The 16,188-nt window shown below is 52.2% G+C and overlaps 1 protein-coding gene across 4 annotated transcripts in view; it reads right to left on the bottom strand.

Annotated features, from left to right (window-relative positions):
* Positions 1–16,188, bottom strand: part of HM13 (histocompatibility minor 13) — a 40,290-nt gene that overhangs the window by 13,564 nt on the left and 10,538 nt on the right. For all 4 annotated transcript variants that reach the window (XR_013967375.1, XM_080812895.1, XM_080812894.1 and 1 more), the window contains exons 3-7: positions 11,536–11,618; positions 5,981–6,069; positions 4,179–4,264; positions 3,957–4,082; positions 2,478–2,535 (exon numbers count right to left, since the gene is read on the bottom strand). Coding sequence is in view for 3 of the 4 variants with exons in the window: in XM_080812895.1 (XP_080669021.1) it covers positions 2,478–2,535; positions 3,957–4,082; positions 4,179–4,264; positions 5,981–6,069; positions 11,536–11,618 (442 nt within the window). In the remaining variant the exon portion in view is untranslated. The remainder of the gene's footprint in view (positions 1–2,477; positions 2,536–3,956; positions 4,083–4,178; positions 4,265–5,980; positions 6,070–11,535; positions 11,619–16,188) is intronic.

Consider the following 16,188-nt stretch of genomic DNA (forward strand, 5'->3'; position numbering starts at 1 on the left):
TTTTTAATATTTATTTGAGAAAGAGAGCTAGAGAGCACAAGGGAGAGCAGGGAGGTGGAGGGAGAGGGCAAGGCAGGCTCCCTGAGATCGTGACCTGAGCCGACGGAGCCGTCCAGGTGCCCCTCTACAGCGCCTGTGAGCAGAAGAGCACTTAGGTGCGGGCTCCAAGGTGAGACTGCATGGGTCTGAATCTTGGCTCTGCTCTGTGACTTTGCACAGGTTACTTAGCTGCTCTGTGCCTCTGTTTTTTTACCTGTGAATGGGTACAAGAGAACTGACCCCACAGAATTGTGGTGAAAATCGAGATGATTTGCACACATTGTTAACTGTCACCCCATGCCATCTTTACCAATCCAGTTCTGACTTGGGGTGCAGCAGCCTTCCCAGGGGATGGATCCAGTGGCACAAGACTGGGGCAATCTGGACAACCCTGGCCCCTGAATTCCCTACTTCTCTTCCAGCTAGGGGTGGCCACATGACCCAGCTCGGGCCAAGGATACGTAAGCAGAGGTACGCCGGGGGTTCTAGGTGAGCCTGTGCCTCCCTAATGAACACACAGATGCCCTTCCCCACCTACTTCTTCCTGCCCTGAGTGCCCAGTCACTGTGATTTACAGATCCCCGCATTCGATCTTCCCAGTCCTGGTACCATTCAATTTTAAGAGGCGGATGTGAAAACCAGGGCCCAGAGAGGTGAATGAAGATCTTGCCTAAGGCCACCCAACCAGCTAATGTCATATCTGAGATTCCAATCCAGGCAGCCCAGCTTAAGCACTCTGCTATCCTGCTTGAGCACCACGCCTAGCAGTTGAGGGCAATAGGCCTTCTCCCCACCCCGGAACCCAAGTTTGACAGTGTCACTGCCCTCTTCAGAGCCTTCCAATGGCTCATTCACTGCCCCCTGGGCAGTCCAGGCTTCCTGGAATGATACTCTTGGCTTCCCAAATCTGGCCTCTTTTCTGCTGCTCTCCTAAACTCAGCCAGGTTCCCTCTCCAATCCTCTGCTCCCAGGGCCCTCCGTGCATTTCCTTGCCTCTGCCCTTCGCTGAAGCCCTGTTCTCTCTTTCAAAGGCCTGCCCTGCCCCTGCTTCCTTGGTGAACACGTGTTCTTTATCCTTCATGAAAGCTTTCCTGGCACCCGGGCTGGCTTCATCTATCATGGCACGTGGGGACCAGGGGCTGCCCTGGCTGGCCCAGCACCTGTTCTCCTGCCACAGAACGGCCTTGCTTTTACATCCTTGGTTCTGGGGGGCTGCCAACTCAAATACTCTGCTCCCAGACACTGAGGAGGGCCGTGACCCAGGCCCTCCCCCAGCAGGAGGGCCTGGCTCATGGGCCCACTGGTTTATTCAAACCAAAGCTAGCAGAAACTTGTTTCCGTCCAGTCACTGAGCTGGGACCATCGCACCTGGGAGCAGGGTGCATCCAGGAGTGTCTGTCCAGCTCACGGAGGCCCATCTGCCACAGCAGCAAGACTTTGAGGACAATAGTTCTTTCTCGATCCTCTGAGGCCAGCTTCACCCTGGCTGCCCAGTGCCCATGGTGCTCGCTTCCCAAGACCAAGGCCTTGCCAACAAGACTCTCCCCTTATTTCTTGCTATCAGCCTGACTCATTCCATCCTCTTCTTTGGGTCTCGTGATCCCAGGAGGGGACCCTTGAGTGGTCTGAGCCTTAAACTCAAACCTGATCATGCTTCCTCCCCCGCCGCCCCCAATACCAGTTTGGGTTTGGGCCTGTGGGGGAAAAACTACTTCTCCACTGAGGCATGAAGTTCCTTCTCTCTGCCTCTGGGCATGGCTGAGCGAAGAGTCAGTACTAGGAGCTGTGGCAGCTAGCTTGGGACCATGAGGTAATGAGCTGCAGGGACAGGTGGCCGCGCTGAAGATGGTGGGGTGGACACCGAAGCCAGCCAGCTCTTGGTGACTGCAATTGGTGAGGGTCGGTAATGCACGGCTGAGATGCTGTGCTGTGGGCCTGCTACAGAGAGGGATGACACTTCCGCGCTGCTTACTGATGCCTAGATGCCCATCACTGGATTTTCTCATCTTTATAAACAACGGGTAGCTACATGGAAGAATAATACCTGAGCCGTGTGAGGGGTGCGGGACAGACCGTGCTGGCTAACGTGCCCAGTGAGCGGCTTCGGGCCTCAGTGTGGAACCTCCTTTCCCAGAGAGCCCCCATGGGCCCTGCTGCAGGCCCTGTTAGACAGCCCCTCTGTCTCCTCCCATCACACACTACATTGGGGCCAAGCGGCAGGACGCCAGGCCCTGGGCAGAGCGTGGCTGTGTGTGAACACAGCCAGATGAATCAAAGAGGGGACGGAAACCAGGCTGGAGACACAGGACAGCGTGGAGAAGGAAGAGATGCACGTGGAAGAGCCAAGGGAGAGGTATGGACCAAAACAGGGACCAGGAGGGGAGAAGGGCCATGAGGTGGAAAGAGAGGGGCTCCCCACGGTGGATGTGGTCACTTACATTTTATTGGTGCCTCAAAGGACTTGGCCACTGTCACCATCACGTTGGTGCCAAATACCTAGGAGGAGAAGACAGGAGTCTGGAGGGAGGTGAGGGCCAGACGGGAAAGGAACACTGTCCTAGGAACTCCTTTTCTTTAATTTTTTTAAAGATTTTTATTTATTTATTTGACAGAGAGAGATCACAAGTAGGCAGAGAGGCAGGCAGAGAGAGAGGGGGAAGCAGGCTCCCCGCTGAGCAGAGAGCCCGATGCAGGGCTCAATCCTAGGACCCTGAGATCATGACCTGAGCTGAAGGGAGAGGCTTAACCCATTGAGCCACCCAGGTGCCCCTCTTTTTTTTTTTTTTCCTTAAAGACTTATTTTAGAGAGAGAGAGAGGGAGAGCACATGGGGATGGGTGGAGGAAGGGAGAGAGAGAGAGAAACTCCGGGAGACTCCTCTCTCAGCTCAGAGCCTGATGCAGGGCTCGATCTCAAGGCCCCAAGATTATGACCTGAGCCGAAACTAAGAGTCAGACGGTTAACTGACTGAGCCACCCATGTGCCCCCGTTCTAGGGACTCCTGACACAGTGCTGCCTGAGACCCAAAAGGAGAGGGGCAGGGAGTGATGAGGTGCTCCGGAGTAGATGTGAAGCTGAGATTAGGTGGCTACTGATTTTGGTCACAGGGATACCTCGGGGGACTCCTGGTTCTGGGCAATAAACAGGGCAATTTGAAGGAGCTGGGAAAGGGCCTCTGATGGCCCAGGCTAGGTCTCCTATATGTTGAGGGCTCTGCTGCTTCTAGGAGATGAAGTCCTCCAGCACTACCCACTTAAGGGGGAAAGAGGCTGCCTGAGGCCAGGGAAAGGTGCCGAAGTCAGGCTGCCCTCAGTGATGCCTGCTGGGAGTGAGCGTGGCACGTGAGGGGCCGGTGTATGCCAGAATGTGCTGCCCCCAGCAGCCTCTGTCCTCAGACTGGTGCCTGCACTGGGCCCATTCACCAGTATTAACCTCCTCTGCCTCAACTTCTCTGGGTCCCAACTTGCTTGCCAGAAAGAAAGAGGAAAGGAACAGCTCTGCCAGGACCACTGGGAGAAGTGAGGGTGGCTAGAAGGCCTGGGGCACAGGTTGGGCTCTCAGCCACGTGAGGAATCTGCTCTCTCGTTTGTTTCACAGACGAGGGCAAGTGGGCCCAGAGAAGACCCGCTCTGGGGTCTTAATTTCCAGGCTGAGACAGCCGCCTTCCATCAGATGACTGCCGCAAGACAGGGACAGAGGAGGCAAGCAAACCCCCTTAAAAAAAAATTACTTATTTATTTATTTGAGAGAGGGAGAGCGAGCACAGAGGGAGAAGCAGACTCCCCACTGAGCAGGGAGCCTGATGTGGGGCTCGATCCCAGGACCCTGAGATCATGACCCGGGCCGAAGGCAGATGCTTAACCAACTGAGCCACCCAGGCGCCTGGCAAGGGGCCCTTTGTACCCCAGCCCCACTCACCCAGAAGACATCGTAGATGAAGAGTCCACCCAGCAGGATGCAGCCGGTGCTGACGTTGTTCAGGTGCAAGAGCTCCACCCCGTTAAGGGAAAAGGCCAGGCCAAAGAGATTGTTGGCAATCCAGTGCTGGGGAAAGGCGGGAGTGAGATCGGCTGTCTGTCTACCCTGCTCCCGCATCCTCTCTCATGCTCCCCTCATCCTCCCCAGGCCCTGGCTCCTTACCTTCCTCAGCAGGTACCAGACGCCAACGATGCTGCTCAGGCCCAGGCATACCAGGTCCTTGGCGTCAAACTCATAATTGATGATCTCTGGGCAGAGAGGCCGGGTAAGTCCACTCCCCGGGGCGGGGCTGCCCCTCCCACCTGTCAGCCCCTGGACGGAGGAGGGCATGGCTGTGGGCACTGTCAGAGCCTCCCCAGCACCCCCTCCCCGCCCCGATTTCCTAGAGGAGGGACTGGAGGCCCAGAGAGAACACAGGCCTGGTGTGGGGTCAGTGGGAGGTGGTCCGTGGTGTCAGAAGCATGGACTCTGCATTTGTAGCTGGGTGACCTTGGGGGAGGCAGTTCCCTCTCTGACCTTCAGTCTCCTCCTCTGTAAAAAGGGGACTGTGGCACCTCCCCCACAGGGCTGCTCTGGGGAGCAAGGGAAGTGGTCCTCATGAAACACTCAGCACAGTGCCTGGCACACAGTGGGTGCTCAGTCAATGCCAGCTGCTACCCAGGTCTTTAGCTAGGTCCCAGTCCATTCGGGAATCTTCCTACTTTGCCGTCAAAGGAAAGCAAGAAGGTTGCTGGCAGCCCTACATCATCAGCAAAAGAGGAAGAGGAAGAAGGTAACAGCTGGAGCCCTGGAGAGAAAGCAGGAGGGAGTCCCTGTGTTCTCCTGAGGGGGGGCCCTGAGGCAGACATTCCCTATCACTTCCAAGTTTCCCAGTGAGGAAGCCCAGGAAGGTGGTGGGGCTTGCCCAGGGTGAGAGAGTGCAGCCACTTCTTTCAGATTCCAGAGTGGAATGGACTGCTGGTTGGCCCCAATTTTTGTTCTCTCCTCTCTTGTGATGGCATCCTGGGAAATTTTTTTTGGTTTTTAATTCAAGTTAGTTAACATAGTATAGTATTATTTTCAGGAAGCACCTTGGTGATTTTTAACTGGATGTGAAGCTCATGGCCACATCTTCTGACGTGCCCTATAGCTAAACGGACCCATGATATGGTGACGGTACACCATTCTGGGCCTAAGAGTCACCCGAATGTGACAGAGCACAAGACAGATGGAGCCTTGGACCTCAAAGACTCTGTGGTGCAAGCTTAGCTTTTTTTTTTTTTTTTTTTGAAGTTCAACAACCATCTCTTAGGCACAGACACATTTGAGATGCAAAAAGGAATGACTTAAAGTCACCCCTCTCTGGGAATAAGGCAGAATGTGGCAGGCACCCGTAAGAGAGAGTGACATTCCCAAGCTCAGACTTTGATGCAAGAAATACTTTTCATTTGGTCAAGCCCTCACCAATCGTGTTACAGCACCAGTACTACTATCCGAACCAACCCCCAAAGCCCAGGCTTTTCCCAAGGTCCCAGAGTTTTCTTTTCTTTTCTTTCTTTTTTTTTTTTTTTTTTAAAAAACAAAGAAGCCCTGTTCCAGATCTCAGGTGGGAGAGTCATCACATTACATACAGGTATGATACAAGGAGCTACGCCGGCCAACATCACCGCGTGCTGCCGCGGGCCAGGCTGTGTGCTGAGTGTGCCCCTCATCACTGACCCCCAGTCCTAACAACGTGCTGTGAGGGAGGTACCAGATCTATCGTTTTCATTTTACAGCTGGAACAAACACAACAACTCGGAGAGTAAAGGCATTCACCCAGAGCCCCCCGTGTAGGCAGCAGCAGAGCTGGGTTCCCACCCAGGCAATGTGACTGCAGAGCCCACCTTTTCCATCCCTTGCTCTAGTGGAGAACCCTGATACTGGAGACAAAGGGGAAGAGAGGTGAGAGACCCCCAAGGCCAGGGAAAGCAGGTGGCACTGACCTTCCTTGTTCTCCCCAGAGCCCTGTGTGAAGAGCAGCTGGTACTGTCGATTTGGAAAGTTGGCTGGAAAAAACTTATTCATGAAGGGGCTGGAAGGAAAGACAAAGCAGGTCGGCAAACAGGACCCCCACGGGCTACCGCAGCCCCAACACCATCCCAGAAGTGCCCATTCACAGGTCCTTCCTCCTGGCACCCTCGCAGCTGCCCTGATGGGGAGTCCTCTTGACGGGGAGGAGTTACCAGCCCTATTTCACAGATGGAAACGGAAGCCCGGAGAGAGTAAGGGACTGCCCAGGGCTGACTCCCCATCTGAGCAGGGACTCAAATACAGATCTCTGGAATCCTAATGCTTCCGTGCTGCCTCTTGGTTCTTGTCCAAGAAACACAAAGCTGGGCCAGACTTCCATGTAAAATGCAGCTTTAGAACAGGAACGGATGCCAGAGTCTGGTCCGTGCACGCTCTGTGAGTCCCTTGTCAAGAATGCATATTCCTCGACTCTTCCACACCTATCAAGTCAGATGATCTGACGGTTACTGCCTAACCCCCACTCCATGACTTATCAGGCCTGAGTGTTTTATAAACTCAGCTGGACTCAATCAGCTCGATGAATCATAGCCCCGAGGTGGAGGGGGCAGGAGCACCTCACATTCACTCTTCCAAGAGGCCTCCGTTGCTCAGGATGGGCTAGCCTCATCTCTGGAAAATGGTCTCAGATCACCCGGTGTACTCCGTGCCTTGGCCAGGCAGGGAATAGAAACTTTCTTTTCTGGATCACCTTCAGACAAAGAGGAACAAATCAGGGCCTCCTGGCCCAGCCTGGCCCTGGGGGCAGCTCAGCCCAGAAGACTACCCTGCCCTATGCTAGTGGTGTGGCTGTGGACGAGTCACTGCAGTGGCTCATCTCCTTAGCTCTCCGTGGGAGTAACAATACCACCTGTCTCAAACCGTTGCTGTGAAGGTAAGCGAGAAGGCAGGGGAGAGGCTTAGCCCAACTCTGGACCCACAACAGGGATGTAAATAAGAACTCTGAGCGTCCGTCAATGCTGGCACTTGTCCAGAGCCTGAGCTCAAAACCATTTGGCAACACTGGATCAGCCTGACAGTGACTGATGAGGTGGCCAAATCCAGAATGGTGCTCCCAACTGGTAGGTAAACGGAGGCAGGCCAAGAGGTACCCAGGGCACAGCAGAAAGGCAGGGAAAGAGAGCTCCCTTTCTAAGACCCTGGTGGTTGGAGAAAGAAGACATGGAGTTAAGAACAATTTCAGGGCCTGTTTCCCCACTTGTCAAACAGGTTCCCCGTCTGCAGGGCCCTGGCACAAACAAGAGAGCCCTGTGAACCCAAATGTGGCGGGAACAAGTAGGCAACCAGGAGTGGGCTTCCACAGGAGGGCTCTGAGAAGTGGGGGGCAGAAGCTGGGAGAGATGAGGCTGGAAGCTACCTTCAGCTCAGTTTGCTGAATCACTTCTGGGAGATCTGGCCAGAGCGTGTGGGCAGAGACAGAGAAAAGGCCCGAGGAGCTAAGGCCTTCACTACAGACCAGCCTCTTCCTTAGGAGCTTGATGTTTTGCTTCTGAACCAGCAGAGGCAGTGGCTCCGGAGCCCGACTTCGTGGATTCAAATCCTGACTCTGCCACTGATTAGCTGTGTGATCTTCGGAAAGTTACTTAACTGTTCTGTGCAACTGTTTCCTCATTTGGAACACTACAATAAGATCTTTCTCTTAGTTATTAAGATGATTAAATGAATGCTTGGCAGCCTGTAAGCTTAACTGCCGCTTTGACTTCAGGTAAGAACTCTCCAGACTGATGACTTAGTTATCCCGAGCAAAGAAGGGTCGCTGGATAATGCAGGGCAAGAGTCAAGCAACCTGGCCGGTGAGCCTGAACTTGAGAGTGGGGGCCCGTCTCACCACCTTCCCCACACACTGCAGGCCTGGGGCCTGGGTGGCAGCTGGTAAATGCTCACTGAGCGCCTCTGAAGGCAGACCTCTGCAGCAGGCAGAGACTCTCTCCAGCCTTCATGGCTCACATCAAACCTAAAGGTCACTGCTTCCTGCTGGGAAACCACATCCTGGTGTCCTTCTCCCCTGGGAGTGAAAAGCAAGGGTCGATAAAACTGACCTTTTCTTCCTAGGGTGGTAGATTTTGACCTTATGGGTCCTTTTCCCTCTAAAGGTCAGCTGGATGGGGTGTGAGCTCAGAGATGATAAAAATAAGCTGAGGTTCCCTTGGCAGGAAGGCTTCTGGCGTGGGATTGTAAATCTTGGTGGCTGCACAAGGTGAACGCAGGTAGCAGGCTGCGGGTGGCAGCAGGGGTGGAAAGATCCACGAGAATCCCCACCAGGGGCTGACTCGGCTCGGGGCCAGGCTCTTCTAGTCCCTCGTCAGGTCTGTTCCCCTAGTCCTCTGGGGACCGAAGGACTGCTGGGAAGCAGTGGCCAGCCCACCCTCTATAATCTGTTTCCCCCTCACTCCTGCCAAACTGGGAAGAATATGGGCCTTGAAGTCAGACAGACCTGGGCTCAAACCCCCTGCCTCTACCAGCCATGAATCCTGGTGGTTACACAACCTCTCAGGGCCTCGCCTTCCCTGAACCCCACCTTCGGACCCTCTGGTTTGGATCCTGACAGAGGTCTGCCTCCAAGTTTGTGAATATAAACAGCTCATGGAAATTCTAACTACACTGTAGACTTTCTTTGAGAAAGTATTTCAGAAAACTCAATCTGACTGAAAAAAATAGTTTTTGGCTCAGCTTTCCATATATAATATGATTAAATTATGCTTTCCTCCCTTTTTGCTCAAATTATGTGCATCTGATTCAGTTTTTTTCCATGTAAATTTTTCAAAACAATTTCTCTCATCTCACCGTTTTTGGTCCGTATGAAATTTTGCACAGGACAGCTCTGATGCTGTGTGGTGAGCGCCCCTCCTGCCCACGGTTACCCGTGTGTTTATGAGGTCTGATTTTGCCAGGTCAAATATTGTGCTATAAATTTCATCAAGAAGATGATTCTTCTTCTAAGTTTTAGTCACTAATCTATTTTACCATGTGCAGTTTCAGTTGCTATTGGTTCTCTGTCAATAATTTCTACCAGTCAGGGCACCTGGGTGGCTCAGTGGGTTAAAGCCTCTGCCTTTGGCTCAGGTCGTGATCTCAGGGTCCTGGGATCGAGCCCCGCATCGGACTCTCTGCTCTGTGGGGAGCCTGCTTCCTCCTCTCTCTCTCTCTGTCTGCCTCTCTGCCTACTTGTGATCTCTGTCAAGTAAATAAATAAAATCTTTAAAAAAATTTTTAAATAAAAAAATAATTTCTACCAGTCAAAATTATGAATTAGTTAAAAAAGACAGATAAAATACACCAGGTTCTCTGAGGTGGTGGTTGGGTCACGGGGAGGCCTGGGTATCTCAAGCCTCTCACAGATGAAGGGGTGGGATGGATGAGAATTAGGGGGTCCCTAATCATCATGGGGAAGGAGGGGTCCCAGTGTTTGGAAGCGACTGCCCCCACCGTCCCCCAGATCCATCAGAGAGCTCTGCCCTGTGAGGTTGGGTCTGCCATGGTTTTGTGAGGTCCAAGTTACTCAGGTAGGTTCTCTGGGCCTTCATTTTTTAGGACGGGGGCTGGACTAAAATTCTTATAAGATGGCCAGAACAAGACTGTATGGGGAAAGGGCAGGTAGAGTTGAAGACAACACTGAACTCAGTCAAAAGACCAGAATTCCAGTCCCAGCTGTATGATCTTGGACCAGAAGCACAACTCATGGTGCACTTGGCACGGTGCTTGAGCCATGTTTTAGTTGTGGCTCACCTGATCCTTCCCATGCCCCAGTGAGGAAGTGCTTGCAGTGTCTACATTTTTTTTTTTTAAGTGTCTCCGTTTTATAGGAATTGATGCTTAGAGGGCTTGAGAAGTTTATACAAATTATCAAGCTGGCAGAGCCAGGCCTCGGTTCCAGGGCCAACATCTCCTGAACCCACGCTCTTGAGTACCACAATGTCCTGCCAGTGTGCCTAGGGAAACAAGGCCAAACCCAACTGGCTTTTGATGCCTTTTGTAAGTAGGCCCGGCGCTTCCTCTCTGACTACCGCAGAAAGATCCCGAATGCGCTTTCACTGCACACAGATCTTCTACGCCTAGCTTTCCCCTCTCCTTCGTGCCTCTTCCAGGTTTCCCACCCTTCAAGGCTGACTTTTAGCTGTGTTCCTTCCTTCTGGGAACCTCCATAGTCCACTGGCCACCTTATGGTCAGTGGTTCTCAACCCGACATTGTATCCACCTGAAGGGACCAGATGAAAACAGGCGGGGAAACTTTTGTAGTCACAAGCTAGGGGGCAGACTGGGGACATAACTCCCATTTAGTAAACAGGGCTAGGGAATGCCAAATGTTTACAACACACGGAGAATTGGCCTGTTCATGACATGAAGAGCAGCACCCCTTCAAGGTCCCGGCCTAGGTCCTCCATCCCCACTGGAGAGACACAGCATGTGCCGATCTGAGCAGGTGGCAATGGGAACATGGCTCTGGGGCCACTCAGACCTGGGTTTGAATCTTGGCTCTGCTGCTTATCCATTGTGCGATCTTGGCAAATTCCTTAATCTCTCTGAGCTTCAGTTTCCAAAGATAACAGAAGATTAAAAGCAAAAGCTAAGGACGCCTGGGTGGCTCAGTCATTAAGTGTCTGCCTTTGGCTGCGGTCACAATCCCAGGGCCCTGGGATCGAGCCCTGCACTGGGCTCCCTGCTCAGCGGGAAATCGCTTCTTTCTCACACTCCCCCTGCTTGTGTTCCCTCTCTTGCCCTCTGTCTCTGTCTCTCTCAAATAAATAAATAAATAAATAGGTAAAATAAATAAATAAATAAATAAAAGCAAAAGCTAACCTTGTAAGTTACCTGGCAGGTTAGCACAGGAAGTAATAGTAACGACGACAGTTAACAGTCATTGGACACATTAGGTGTCAGATACTGGGCTAAAAGCTTTCCCATGACCCATGAGGAAGGTTTGGTTATTTTCCTCCACATTCGGCTGAGGAAATTGAGGCCAGAGAGATTAAGTGACTTGCCCCAAGTCACAGGGCTATTAAGTAGCAGAGTCTGGATTCAAATTCAGGTAATCAAATTCCAGAGGCTGTACTCCTAACTTCTCACTCTACTGCCCCTCTCTCAGCAGGAAACAAGATCACGCGTGAGAAGCCGGGCTTACCACGAGGTGTCAGCAGCCTATAACACATGGCAAGTGGCACTGCTGTTATCTGTCTCAGCACCGTGACAAGTGACATCCTGGTACTACGATGTGATTAACCTTCCCAACAACTGTGGTGGTGGGAAATACCCCCTGGATACTCTTGTCAGTCCCTGGGAGGGGACCGTGCCGCAGAGGTTACGGGTCTTGTTCTAGCTCACCCACGCTGTACCGCAGGGGAAAGAAGCCCTTGGGTTGTACAGCCAGGATTCAAACCTGGCTCTGAATGACGCCAAAGGTCATGTTCTCATCCAGGACCCTGTACTGGCTCCTGAGAAAGCTGCTTCAAATGTTGCAGAGATGCCTTCTGACCTGATGGTGTGGGACAGGGCCAGGATCCCCAGCACGAAGAAATACATGGACAGCAAGAGGTTGATGTACTCCTGGGAGAATATCTGAGGCAGAAATAAAAAAAGAAACAGGAAGTCAGGGTTGCCCGTGGTTATGGGGAAATCAGAGTCCCCGCTTCTCTTCTGGAGGTTGGTCTCACCCCTCTGGAGCTAGGGAACGGTGGGAGGAAGAATCTCAGACAGTGCTAGGGGCCTTCTAGCTTCTGCGACTACAGAAGAAAAGGGAGGAACCTCATGCCCCTGGAGGGACACCCAACGGAGTCTGTGTGTGCCTGGTGGCTCCATTATCTGGAGACAGGCAATACTATGTGCTCAGAGTCCTGGCATGGAATCATGGGGAAGGATAGTCCTGAGTACAACCCCCCAAGGGAGCCTCAGAATGCACTCCTCCAAGTTTCCTTCTCCCTGCTCAAAAATCTAGGGAGCCCCCTACGGTGGCTACCAAGGCCCCAAGCATGCTACTTGTAAGTCGCTTGTGCCCTGCCCCATCGTCTACATGATGGTCTTTTGGAGGACTTGTCCCATGGTGATGGCTAGAAGCTGTGACAGCAGACCCTGCCTGCTGCTTCTCAGTCTTACTGTCAAGTGGAACTGGGAAATGTTCTCTTTCATGATACTCCAAAGCTGCCTGTCACTGCTGGGAATCCTGGACTCTGGGGAAGGCTCTGCCATCTCCTTCCGCAGTCATCCTCTCCTTCCTGAGTTTGCTCTCCTGAGGGTCTCTGGCCGGGGGGGATTCATGTGCTGTGGTATGGGCACGGGGGCACTGGGTGCTCTCAAGGAGGCCGTTACAGAATCTGTTTAAAGCCTGTCTGCCCACACTGCTCCCCTGCTTAAAGCCTCGCCTTCACAGGCTCACGGCCCATACCCTCCCCGGGGCCTCAGCCCCTGCGATGGCCACCGCAGACCTTCTCAGCTGCGGCTCACAGCCCACACCCTCCCCGGGGCCTCAGCCCCTGCGATGGCCACCGCAGACCTTCTCAGCTGCGGCTCACAGCAGACTGGGGCCACACCAGCTTTTCTGAAGGCCCTGTCTGTGCCACAGCCCCACCACTAGGCAGCTGGCCTGTGCACATGCTCTTCTGCTGCCCTGGACATTCTCCCCACCCTTCTTTCTTCGACTCTCAGCTCGGAGCAGCCTTCCTTGATACAACCACCCCTCATTAACTCAGCTCACATGTACTGACTGCCTACGATGTTAATGGCGTCATGTGAACTCTGGGGACACAGCAAGAAATGAGGCATCAAAGTCCCTGCCCCCATGGAGTTTATGTGCCAGCAAGAGAGAAAGAATCTCAAAAGATACAAGTATGTAATATATTGTCAAGTGGTGATGGGTCCTCAGAAGAAAAGCAGGGCAGGGCAAAGAGACAGAGAGAAGAGGGGAGAGCTGCTCTTTTAGACTGGTGGTCAGTGAAAGTTTCTCAATGGGAAGATACTCACCTCGTTCAGGAATAGAACCTTAACAAAGCGAGGGAGCCACTGTGAGGGTATTTGAGGGGGAGAGCATTTGGGGCAGAGAGAAAGGTGAGTGCAAAGGTCCTGAGGTGGGTATGTTGGCTTATGTATGTGGGGAAGAGTCAGGGCCTGTGAGCCTAGAGCTGAGAGAGTAAGTGGCCGGTGTCAGGAGATGAGGCTGGGATGGCTGAGAGGCAGAGAGACCCTTCAGTGCCATTAGAAAAACTAGATTCCTCTGGGTGAGTCAGGCCAGTACTGGAAACTGAGGGCAGGGCTGTGACATGACTGGATGGCCTGAGAGGATTCCTGTGCTGCTGTGTGGGAGACAGACTGCCCAGGGCGAGGGTGGAAGCAGACAGCCCGGTGAAGAGGGTACTGCAGACTCTGGCGGACAGAGGACGGTGCCCTTGACTGCAAGTGCAGGGAGGACGGCTCCCCGGGTTTGAGGCCGGCTGAGCAGTGAGGTAGGTGAAGGTGCTGCTGTTGGAAGTGGGAGTGGGGCAGGGGCAGAGGTTCATGCTAGCTGGGGGGCTCTTCTGTGCTTTCCTGTTGCTACGCCTTGCTTCTGCAGCACTTTCCAGGACTGTAGCTTCGCATTTATCAAGGTGACTGACTGGTGTCCATCTCCACCAATTAAAAAGAGACTCCTGGAGGGCAGGGATGGTCAGTTTTTCCTCACTCAGGGCCTTGTATACAGCAGGCACTCAGTAAATGTTTGCAGAATGGATGGATGAGCAAAGCAGTGACCTAGAATGTGACTACCGTAAGAAAAAGCCCTATGAACATACTTCATAGGCACGTGGGCCATGTTTTATGACAATGTGGTCTACCTCTCAGTAGTGTTCCTTCCCCGCCGGGCCCTTAGGAAAATATCTCTGGCTGCAACTTACAGCGAGCTGGTTGGACTGTGCGGCCTGTGGACTATGCACCCAGTCTCACCAAGCCTGGCTTTCTCTGTGCTTTAGCTGCTAGAAATGCAGAGTGACACCAGTATCAGAGCCACTCTGACAAAAGTACATGTCTTTCAAGTTTACGGCCTGGGTTCAGGGTATGGTCCTCACCCAAGGCTTTGTTTTATCCTATTTTAATTTTCTCTTTCACTCCAATTTCTTCCTTTACTTCTTTATGCTTATGCTGCTGGGTATAATTTTTGTAAGCTGCCTCAGAGCAATCAGTTTTAAATGAGGTGGAATCAGATACATTTTATGATGTTGAGAAACGTCCCACCCGGGGTGGCGGCGGGGAGGAAAGGGGCCGAGGGATCCCACCATTTGGAAAACCAATTCACAAGCCGCCACCCTGGAGTTTGGGAGGAATCTGTTGGCTGTGTTGTCCAGGTGGCCGCCTCTCAGAAATCCCAGTGTGGACCCTCTAGAGACATGAGTAAGAGGTATGCTGTGTCCTCTGGCACACGGCAGGCTGGGGCTTACCCGCCTGCAGCGGGGGACAGGCTGAGCATCCAGTGGCTTAAAGAAAAATGCTCCTACCCTCCACTGCCAGAAATTTCTTTCTGAGGGAACCTAGCTGAAGGAAAGAATCCTAAGTACTAAAAATGTTAGAGGGTCTTGAGGCAAGGGCCTGGGGATGTATCCCTGGCACTCAGCACAGCAGAGACCTGAGAAATCTCTGCCAAAAGCTAAGCTGGAGGCAATGGGCCGGATGTGCAGACGGCCTCAGAGAGATCTCAAAAGTACAGGGGAGAGAAAAGGCCAACAGAGGGAGATGCACCGCCCAGCTCTGTACATGGACGCTGGACTCTCAGTAGACACAGACAGACCGACACCATACGTTTTATAAGGAGACACACATCTGAAGACAAAGCAAACGCATCAGAGCAGGTGTTTCTTGTGGACAGGGACATGGAGGTGGGACATGGAGGAGGGCACTAGGGGTGGAGGGGCGCCTGGCATGGACTGATGACGGGATGCTATGAACCGAAGCATGGAATAAATCCAACTCTTCACCCAAGGTCCAGGAAAAAAAAAAATCCGTGAATACCTAATGTTACTTGATGCACTCTGGTTTGTAAGAGTAAAAATCGGAATGACTTCTTTTGTTTAAAGGCGGGGGAGGGTGCTGGAGGTGAGCTGTGGTCAACCTGCCTGTGGGGGGATTCTGAAACCATTAAGAAGCATAGTTCTGATCCAACAACGAGGGAACGATGGGACAGGAAGCAGGTGTTAAATATTACGTTGTGGACTCACTCACAGACTGGCAAAGATGAGGAATTCTGATGCCACCCCATGCTGGTGAGAGTCAAGGCAGCCAGCCTACTGCTCCCGGTCAGGGGAAATGGAAAAGGGCACCATCTTTTGCGGGGATTTGGAACTATCTGTTCAAACTACAAATGGAGATGCTACGTGACCTGGTCCTCCTACTGCAAATACACTTGAACACACATGCCCAGGCTGAGATCCTGTACCCCAGGGCTGGCGCTCGAGGCAGCACTGCTGTGATATCCCAGCGCCAGACATCCCTCAGAGGCACAGCCGTAAGACAGAGCCACAGGCAGGTGTCAAGATCAATGAGGCAGACGTGACTGCACGGATAGAAAAATATCTCTATGATAAACACCCTGTATCTCATACATATATTTGTTTTTGAATTTTAACATAAACGTAGATCTACGTGGAAGATCCAGGAGCAACTACACTGGGGAGAAGATTATGGCTCATTTACGTCTTCCCTTAGACAGGAAATGTTTTTTTTCGCCGTCTACCTGTGTTTTTAACACGTGAATTAAAAGTCGTCCTTGAGAGCTTTTCAGCGACCAGGGAAAAAGCGCTTGTGAGGCACGACTGCAAAAACACAGGACACAACACTACAGCTAGGATAGGATCATACTTATGTGAAAAGCATGCTTATTAAAAGCCTGAAAAGAGACATGCCAAAACGTTAATAGTGACCGTTACCTCTGCGTATTTTTCCCCTGCTCTTTAAAAGTCTTCTGCATATCTTACTTCCATAATCAGAAAATAGTATGTGTTATAGTAAAAAAACAAAAGAAGGAAAAAAAAAGAAAAAAAGAAAAGCTTCAGAAGAGTTTGCAGTTAACATGAGAGAATGCTTATGATGTTATTAATGGGGAGTGAAAGCAGCAGCTACAAAACTGAGTACGCCACGTGGCCACAGCTACGGAGAAACCATGCACCGGGAA

This window comes from Martes martes (genome assembly GCF_963455335.1).
Source record: "Martes martes genome assembly, chromosome: 9".
NCBI classification, from domain to species: domain Eukaryota; kingdom Metazoa; phylum Chordata; class Mammalia; order Carnivora; family Mustelidae; genus Martes; species Martes martes.